At 44.1% G+C, this 10,204-nt stretch overlaps 2 protein-coding genes across 2 annotated transcripts in view; both read right to left on the bottom strand.

The window, feature by feature from the left end:
• Positions 1-978: 978 nt before the first annotated feature.
• LOC134089733 (uncharacterized) lies at positions 979-2,384 on the bottom strand (the record flags this gene model as incomplete). The annotated part of the gene is made up of 1 exon (XM_062544177.1): positions 979-2,384. A coding segment is annotated over one exon (729 nt), but the record flags the coding sequence as incomplete, so codon positions are not given.
• LOC134089149 (tripartite motif-containing protein 16-like) overlaps positions 2,263-10,204 on the bottom strand; it is an 8,600-nt gene continuing 658 nt past the window's right edge. The window contains exons 2-6 of the mRNA XM_062543485.1: positions 9,380-9,475; positions 7,196-7,429; positions 6,649-6,808; positions 5,925-5,981; positions 2,263-3,969 (exon numbers count right to left, since the gene is read on the bottom strand). Coding sequence (XP_062399469.1) covers positions 3,452-3,969; positions 5,925-5,981; positions 6,649-6,808; positions 7,196-7,429; positions 9,380-9,475 — 1,065 coding nt within the window. The 3' untranslated portion in view covers positions 2,263-3,451. The remainder of the gene's footprint in view (positions 3,970-5,924; positions 5,982-6,648; positions 6,809-7,195; positions 7,430-9,379; positions 9,476-10,204) is intronic.

The following is a 10,204-nucleotide window of genomic DNA, read 5'->3' on the forward strand; positions in this document are numbered from 1 at the left end:
AACACAATCATCACAATAATGTTCTTGTGCATAGAAATGTATACGTAGCCTAGGCCTATAGTATATGAGTACCACACCTTCAAAATAAAACTAATGAGTGTAGCTCCAGTAGGCTGCTCACCTGTTTGTCCGCCCATTCTGCAGCAGTCGAGACAGAATCATGGCCTTTGTTCGTCATCATAATAAATAACAGATAGGCCTAAAACTCTGATCAGTCCAACAAAATGTTGAATGCTGATGAATTTGTGTCACACACGTTTTGAATGAGAAGCCCTCAAAGGCGATGATGTCTAACAATACATTTATAGCCATTTTCAGAACTTTGCAGAGGAGAACTTACACAAGAGTTGTCTGATCTGATTTGATTTTTTAATTCAACAGGAAAATATGCTTATATCCACATAATTTCACTGATGTGTGTGAAAAGCTAATAGAGGCAATAATGTTGCAAGTTGAACAAAATTGTTCACCACATGCTTAAAATGACTTGAAGTTTCAAAGGACTGTAGGACTGTAGTTATACAGATAGCCTATACTATTTAACTACACGGAATGACAACAATAACTACACTACCTGTGCAATATGTTCCATAGAATTTTTAATGACTACAGTGAAGCAGAATCTTGTTTAACATCTCATTCAGAGGATGGAATGGCACTGCATGTAGGCTATTTAAGAGGCACAGCTCTGTGGAGTTTTGGTCTAAAACGGGCAAGCTACGACTTACACATTCTTGCAAACACCAGTACTGAAGTGACTGACATTATTGTCAGAATTATACACAAAATGAGGAAATAATTCATAAATCATGTCACACAGTAACAATGCAATGACACAGGTAACACAGTAATGACATAATGCACAGGTAATAGTGCAATGACATCATACACAGGTAGCAGAATAAAAATCATACACAAGTAACAATTCAATGACATCATACAGGAATAGTAATTGAGTAATGACATCATGCACAGGTAACAGGGTAATTACATCATACACAGGTAACAGTGTAACAACATATTTGTGGGCTTTGGGTGGGACGTTTAATGAGAAGTAGCCCCGCTGGTGCCTGGTTTCTTCTCAGGTGCCTTCAGACAGGTGAGGCCGGGGTACCTATCCAGCGTGAGGTTGTAGAGGTGCAGCAGCTCCTTCCAGTGGGGCAGCCGTGGCCTACTGGTTAGGGCTTTGAGCTTGTAACCGGAGGGTTGCCGGTTTGCTCCCCGACCAGTCCACGGCTGAAGTGCCCTTGACCAAGGCACCTAACCTCTCACTGCTCCCCGAGCGCCGCTGGTTGGGCAGGCAGCTCACTGCTCTGGGTTAGTGTGTGATTCACCTCACTGTAGGCGTTTTTCCCCGAAAGCGAACCTGGTGTTGAACTGGTGCTGTTCGAAAGTCTTTGAACCGTGGTGCTATCTAGTGAACCAGCCCGCATTTACACCAGTTCTGAATCGAACCAAGGGTGCGTCATCAACAATGGGTGTTGAATGCAAAAGCAAAAGGGGAATGATATGACCAATTGTCCCTTAAAAACGGCAGAAACTAGCTGTTGAAAATGCAATGGGTTAAATGCAGAGACTGAATTTCCCTCACGCCACGGGATCAAAAAAGTATATACTGTATATGTATGTATAAATATTCTATTCTATTCTTCTATTCAGTGGCTCTTCTTGCCGTAGATGAGCACGAGTCCGCAGACGGCCGAGTAGAGCGAGGAGAGGAGGACGGTGATGACCAGCACGTTCTGGTGCTCCTGCGAGATCAGGTAGTGGGTGTAGAGCTCGGCCGCCAGGAAGAGCAGGTAGATGACGGCCAGCGCCAGGCTCATGCGGATCACGCGCACCTCCGCGCCCAGCTTGGGCCCGTGGAAGCCGTTGGTGCTGGACTTCATGTGGCGCAGGTGGAGCAGCAAGTGCACGGAGATGGAGACGCTGCTCTTCAGCATGACGACCCCGGGCAGCGCGTCACAGAAGATCAGGTACAGCACCACGTACGTGTAGCCGCACACGTCCACCGACAGCACCGAGCCGCAGTCCGTCACCCACGTAGCGTTCTGGCTGCTGGTGGCCAAACTGGTCAGCAGGGGGCAGCAGAGGGCCAGTCCACAGACGGGGATGAGCAGCACGGTGGGCCGCACGTGACGCAGCACCATCTCCTGGGCGCGGGTGTAGCAGTGCACCGGCTCCATCACCAGCTTGGTGGCGAAGTAGAACAGGAGGAAGGCGGTGTTCCACAGCACGGAGAAGCGCAGGCTGAGAAACAGCACCACCAGTGCTGGGTTATGGATATGGTCATGAATATGGATATGGATAGTAATGGATATGGTTATAATTATGGTTATGGGATTTGGCAGATGCTTTTGTCCAAAGCAACACACAAATAACCAACAATACAATAGTTAAGTTTAACAGTGACCAATTTAAAATATTGGTCAATCTACATTATGGAGAGTAGCAAAACTTTGTGTGTGTGTGTGTGTGTGTGTGTGTGTGGTGTGTGGTGATTGACGATTGCTGGTGATGGAGCCGGTGGGCATAAACACACACTATTACAGGGTACGTCTGGCCCAGAATGCACTGCGGGTCCATCAGGCCCTACACATCTACCCCTGCCACCAACATCACATACCATTAGACACACACATCAGCTTCATTGCACACATGCAGACACTCAGGGTGAGTCTCTGCTCTCCCACAGAACACCATGGAGGTATTATAACTCCCACAGAACAAAGATGATTTCAACATTCTGATCTGGGTTCAGACAGATTGTTCTGGAGTGTTTTGTTACGGGCTGCGTTCACCCAGTCTACATATGAACTCCTGATAGAGAGAAGGTATTTAGTAATATTTACAGTATTTATTTAATATGTGAATTTAACATAAACAATCAAACCCAATACACATCACAAGGCCGAAGTACATTTAATTGCATTATCTTTTTTAATTATTCTAAAAAGATTGTCAAATAGAGCTGTCGCAAAAAGATTTCCTTCTAGTCAGTGAAATATAACTTTCTTCATATCAGACTTTCCATCAGACACATGTCCAATTACGGAGGGACTAAAAGCCTGAAACCCTGGGGGAGGGGAAGGAGGGTTAGAGGGAGCAGGACGGAGAGGAAATGGATTGTGGGAGAGGATCAGAGGGGAACACTGGGCTCATCAACACATTTCCCACCCAATAGGTTATGTGTGGTGTGCTGATGCTCCAGCAGAGGTCCAGAGGTGCAGAAGCTGTAATGTCTGCTGGGTTCCAGAGATGAGGGAGTGGTTTTAGTCTTTTGTTTTCCCCAAGAACAAAGTATCTCAGATCTTTACATGTGGGTTAAGGCTTATATGTGTGCTGATGAAATGTGATATGTGTGTGGTGTATGTGTGTGTGTGGATGTGCTAGCAGCATCTACCTGTGTCTGGGGTCTTGACATTGCTGTCCTGCTGTTTGTGGTGTGAGATCACAACAGCTTCGCTGATGAGCCATTTTCATAACATCCAAACCCAGGGTAGAGTGTGTGAGTGAATGTGGTCTGGACTCTGTGCAGGAGGGTCATTGTGTCAGAGATGCTGTAGAAGGCCAAAGTTCCTGCCCTTTGATCCACATACACTCCTATTCTGGAGCTGGCCACTAGAGGGAGTTTAGTCCCTTCATCATTGTGATAGAAAGAGCAGCTGAAGCTGGAGAGGTCCAGACTCCAGGACTGATCATTACATCCAAACCTACACTCATCACCCTCTCCTTTCCTGCTGATGTTTTTATAGGAGACTGCTATATCAACCCGCCCACTCCACTCCACCTCCCAGTAGCAGCGTCCAGACACACCCTCTCTACACAGCACCTGATCCCAATAACCAAATCTCTCTGGATGAGCAGAATATGCCTGGAGCTTTTTTCTCCACTCCACCCACCTGTTCTTCTCACACAGGTGGAGGAGTCTATGTGCTGTGTTTGGATCCAGTGTGAAGTGACAGGAGTCTGATGAAGAGAAGAGAAAACAGGACACACTTAGACGTGTATTTGTGCATGACAGTGTAGGGTGTGTGTGTGTGTGTGTGTGTGTGTGTGTGTGTGTGTGTGTGTGTGATTCTGAACATTTGTGTATACATGTCTGTGTGTAAGTGTACATGTGAGTGTGTTTCACTGTCTGTATGTAAAAGATTCAAAGTAAGTGTGTGTGTGTGCGCGCACATGTGTATGAGTGCACGTGTGTGTGTGTGTGTGTGTGTGTGTGTGTGTGTGTGTGTGTGTATGTATGTATGTGAGAGAGAGAGCATGTGTGTGTGTATGTGTGTGTGTGGATGTGTGTGCGCGTGCGCATGTGCATGTGTGTGTGTGTGTGTGTGTGTGCACACATGTCTGTGTGTTTGTCAGTGAGTGTGCATATGTGTGTGTGTGCATGTGTGAGAGAGTGCATGTGTGTGTATGTGTGTTAGAGTGTATTTCACTGCATGGCCGTGTTGTGCGTGTGTGTGCGTGCATGTGAGTGTGACTTTGTGAGGGTGCATGTGTGTGTGTGTGTGTGTGTGTGTGTGTGTGTGTGTGTGTGTGTGTGTGTATGTGTGTTAGAGTGTATTTCACTGCATGGCCGTGTTGTGTGTGTGCGTGCGTGTGAGTGTGACTTTGTGGGGGTGCATGTGTGTGTGTGTGTATGCATGTGTGTCCGTGTGTGTGCATGTGTGTCCGTATGTGTGTCCGTGTGTGTGTGTGCATGTCTGTCCGTGTGTGTGTGTGTGTGTGTGTACTGTATGTATCTGTGTTTGTGTGTGTCCATGTTTGTGTGTGCAGGTGTGTCCATGTGTGAGTGTGTGTTCGTGTTTGTGTGTGTCCGTGTGTGTGTGTACTGTATGTGTCTGTGTTTGTGTGTGTCCGTGTTTGTGTGTGTGCATGTGTGTCCATGTGTGAGTGTGTGTGTGTGTCTGTCCATGTTTGTGTGTGTCCGTGTGTGTGTGTGTGTGCGTGTGTGCGTGTGTGTAGTGACGGACTGGGATCAAAAAATGGCATTTTCAACAACACATGGGCCTATACCCCTGTGCCCTGTTACCCCGCTCACCATCTCCAAAAAGAACAATAGAACCAAGGACAGGCTCACCATTATGGTAGAACATTAGAACCATGGTCAGTGGTTGCCTGATAGCCTAATTAAATCACTACTGCTACACAAAAGAAACACCTGACAGATTAAGTAGCCTACATATGATATACAGTATCACCACACAATTGCTAATATATATGTATTGTTAATATATATGTATTGTATTGGTGAAACCGAAGGCAAATTTTCACAATCTGTGGACAATAAAGTTTTCGTATTCGTATTCGTATGATATTACCCACAGCATCAGTGCTCAGATGTTAACACAGGCAAACTACTGCAAGTGTTAGTACTTGCAGTGTGTGAACAGGGAACAGGGGTAACAATTACTATCCCTGATCCTACTCTATAACAAAAAGAAACCTGTAACTCACCATTACAAATTCACTTTATCCGTTCAGAATGTGATTGACTACATCCAAATTCCTGGCTACACGTCGTCGACATTGCTAACGCATTGCTACTGTAATATCACCAGGCTAGCAGTAACATTAACGTCTGCAGATTGTTGAAAAAGGTAGCCTATCCATTTTCTAATTCTTCCATTTTGAAGACAACTCTCCTCCAGAGTCATTTCTCTTCCACTTCTGTGTGTCACTTCTACACTGGCTAAACACTGGGCTGCTAATATCTAATTCCAGTGCAGTCCAGAAACCACATAACAGACCGATGATGTAAAAACATTCCAGCATGTTGTAGCGAATAACAGGAAGTAATATCATTGGACATTCACCAGTTCCCAACAGCGAGCGTGTTTGCGTGTGATTCCACAAATAACTGAATGAATGACTGTGTGTGTGCATGTTTGTCTCAGTGTTTGTAGACCAGACCAACTTACACTTTAAGAACTCCCCTCTGGTTACTGGCTCAGTAAAAACAGCTTGGACATCAGACACTGAGAAAGAAAAAAATGCATGACAACTAACCCAAAGTGAAGATACAGATGCATTCATTCAAGCATCACTGAACTTTAGATCCTACAGATGTGGGGGCTGGAGGTTTAGTGGTTCGGGAGCTTATAAATGAAACACCTAAAGGTTGTGAGTTTGATCCCAGGGGCTGCCACCATTGTGCCTCTGAGCAGGGCACCTAACCCCAAGTTGCTTCAGCAGCTCCTGTAGTTTTCACTGTGAGGCTCTCTGGATAAGAGTGTCAGCTAAATAATTATTAATTTTAATGTAATGGAAACATTTCAGAGAATTCCTGAACCAAACAAACTGCAGAGCGAATGGGTCAATGTAGACGGTATATTATACATTTAATGACCAAAACCATCTGGATAGAAAAAACATCAATAAGCATTTATAAGTCACTTTGCCTATCAGTCAATCAGTCATCACACTTTTAGTCCTGACGAACACGACTATCACTCTGCACAGATATACAGTATAATAGGCTTCAATCAATGTTTTTTATAGTTTCTAAGTGCTGGACCGAACAACTCATAAACCTGTAACAGTGTATAACTTATAACAGAAAAGGAGAAAAGGCTGCACTTGCATAAATGCCATTATTTTATCAGACCTTCTCTCCTTTTCTAATGAATATACTGTATAACCAACCTGCTGCAGAGGTCTTCATGACTTCCTGCTTTAAGAAATCCTCCAGCTGCCCCTTCAGTGTGAAAACAGATTTCTTCACAGCCTCAAAAGACCAGCTTTGGCTAACAGAGGTGCTGGATGAGTCCTCAGACTGAGACTGAGGGCTGACTGACTGAAAATTCTTCAAATGAGACAGAGAGAGAGATTATGGATAGAAATATAATCACATCTGATTTATAGATATATGATCTCCGTCCAAAATAACTAAATGGATTAACATTGTATACACCATTACTGTCAACAACATAAGCGACACAATTTGGTGCAATACAAAGGGTCCTTCTATTGTGTTTTTGGTCTAAGAAATGTTATCTTATGCATATCTGAGGTTGAATTTTGCAGACATTTGGCACTGAATACAAGATTGCAGAGCACTGAATGCAAGAACATTTTTATTGAAACACTTTAATTATGTTGTGTATACCATTTAATCAGTATGTTCCAACAAGAATTGTATGATGTTGGGTATTAAAAATGTTGTCTGTAATATTCTATTTACTACAGGTACCTTGAGGAAATGGACGTGATCCTCTGTGTGTGAAAGTTGCTCCAGTTCAGCATCTCTCCTCTTCAGCTCAGCAATCTCCTGCTCCAGTCTCTTCAGGAGTCCTTCAGCCCAACTCACCTCAGCCTTCTCCTGAGCTCTGATCAGCTCTGTCACCTCAGAGCGCCTTCTCTCAATGGAGCGGATCATGTCAGTAAAGATCCTCTCACTGTCCTCCACTGCTGTCTGTGCAGAGCTCTGTTAGGAGACACATAAAGAGCCCTCACTCAGCCTGTGGACCAGGCATGGACTGGCCATAGGGCATACCGGGCAATGCCCGGTGGGCCGACGCATATATTTGGGCCGAGGCTGTCATAATTTACTAATAATAATAAAAAAATTAGGCTTATTATAGCGTACGGCCGCATCGGTAGCGAATCGCGGCCCATTGGTTGACTGCCTTAATGGACATTGGGCTAGTCCAATGACATCTCAGGCCCCTCCCTGTCTCCCTCCCGGCCTCATCTCCCTCTTGACTGGAGTTCGACCGGAGTTTGAGACCGTCAGTATATGAAAATGTACAAAGACAAACCACAAAAGCGCAAGGGGGGCGCAGAGAAGTTGCGAGATAAAAGGCAAAAGCCTACAAGTGGATGCAGCAAAAATGTGCTAAAATTACAGAAATGTTTGCCACCACAAGTTCAAACTGGGCCGTCGACATAGCAGCAGTGCAGAAGCAGCACTTACTGTAGTGCCCAGGCTTCAGAGAGGCACATGCGAGTGTGCAACAGAGTAGTTACACAGAGGAAGGAGTAGCTATTCAAATTGATTCGGAGGAGGAGGAAGAGGTGAGAGACGTGACCCAGGGACAGATTGAGGAGGAGGTCAGAATAGCTACTATGAGCCAGGTAAGAAGTAGCCGAAATGTTGGCTGAACTTTTTGGGCGCACAACGAACAATTAAAAGTTTAAAATCTGCGACTGCTGCTTCCCCTTGCTTCTTTTAGATGTATTAACCTGCCTACTATGTAGGATTAGGCACCCAGTTAAGCAAAACAAAGTTTTATAGTGTGAGCGCGTCTTTTTGTGTGGTTTCTGTGTAGGCCTACCCCTCTCGCATGCATTTGAATTGCGATAGGCCTACCCATCAAATTAACGAGTTGTCGGCTCGCCATCAAGCTTCTGAAATCTTAAGACAGTCACGATTGGTCGAAATTGTTGTCAATCTTGACGCAGTACAACAAGCAAACTATCAAATTTCTTTGCGCAGACAAGCAGACACCCATACACACAGACATACAGTCAGACGCATGGAATGAAACAGGAATGGTGATAGCCCATGGAATTAACAATGAAAATGTTTTGGGATGTGTAGCCTATACATCTTCACTAAATAGTATCAAGGTGAATTGTTGGCTAAAACTGTGCAAATGCTCAACATAAATTATAGCAGGTTTTATTTAGTGAAGCATTTAATAGCATATGATATTTTGTGCACAACCTCATCCTTGCTGGTTTAAAGATCACTCTAGTGGGCGCGTGGTTGTGTGTGTGTGTGTGTGTGTGTGTGTGTGTGTGTGTGTGAGAGAGAGAGAGAGAGAGAGAGAGAGAGAGAGAGAGAGAGTGAGAGAGAGTGTGTGAGAGAGAGAGAGAGAGAGAGAGAGAGAGAGTATAATAATAACTAATATTTTTTTAGCAAGGGTAGGCTAGTCTACTCGCTTCCACGCAGGCAACTGCGGTTTACTTAACTATGTTTTACAAGCAAAACAGTGTGCACATATGTTTTATCGTGTAAATTATCATGGTGGGCCACTATGGCCAAAAATGCCCGGGCGGTTTTTTGGTCCCAGTCCAGCCCTGCTGTGGACTCCTCTTTGGCTGACTGCGTGAAAGCTCTGACTGAGTGCAAACCCATAGGCTTTAGCATCTCTTGCTGGCACTTATCTTAAGGGAGGAAGGTTTACAAACTGCACAGCTACGTACCAACTGTCTACCGTTAGATGAGCTCGGACATGGCAGTCAGCTGCTGTCCAGTCCTTTGGTCAGTAATACATTTGTATTTCTCCCCAAATTACTAGTATCTCAATGATGTTAAAAATGCCACCGCCGGCATTGCCTAAGGAACACACCTGTTTGTTTATGCCGTTAAGAGTGTCTATCTGATAAATAGATAGATAGACTCTATCGTTTTCTCAGCTCGTTTACTCACCTTGAGAGTCTCCACAGCCTTCCTCAGCTCCAGCAGCTCCTTCTCTCTCTCCTGGAGACTCTGTTGGAGTTTCCCCTTGGTCTCCTCCATCTCCTTCTAAATGGCACAGTGACAATACCAGACTACACATTACAATGTGCTTACATAGTATATGATATAGAGTATATTCAATAGTAATTTAATTCTCAAATGGAATTTTGATTCATAAATGTGGTCTTTACTGAGAAGCCTGTTTCTGCAGGATTTGTGAAAACCACTGAGCAAACATTGGGACTCTGTAGAAATCATACTACTTTCCTTATGGTGGATGCACAATATTGTTATGATTAGAAATGTTGTCCTATATTATAATAATAAATACTTGTGAACATGGGCTAAACAATGTGAATTGAGGTTATAATTTGCACAGATTTATTAACGATACTCCAAAATACACAACCCGGCACACAGCTAACCAAAAAGACAAGTTACAAAAAAAAACATAAATCAACCAACAGCATTGATACATCAGATGCTCTCCCAGATTCCAACACTGAGGGCAGAAAAACCTTGCTTTTAACAAAGCCAGTCAATCAGCTTGGTATAGGCCTACTGGGGGACCCACCCATGTACAATGGTGGGCTACATAACACATTTACAGTCACATGCACACGTGTGATTATAATATGATATAATATATGATATAAGTTATAATACAGACATAATTATCAGTGCTGGGTCCCTCTGACTCTTGTGAATTTGACATTATAGGAATTTTACTTTTATGCGTTTAGTTTAGTAAGGGATAGCCTACAGTACATTATCCATGATGTGTGAGCGTCAAAC

This window comes from Sardina pilchardus, chromosome 8, assembly GCF_963854185.1.
Source record: "Sardina pilchardus chromosome 8, fSarPil1.1, whole genome shotgun sequence".
NCBI lineage: Eukaryota > Metazoa > Chordata > Actinopteri > Clupeiformes > Clupeidae > Sardina > Sardina pilchardus.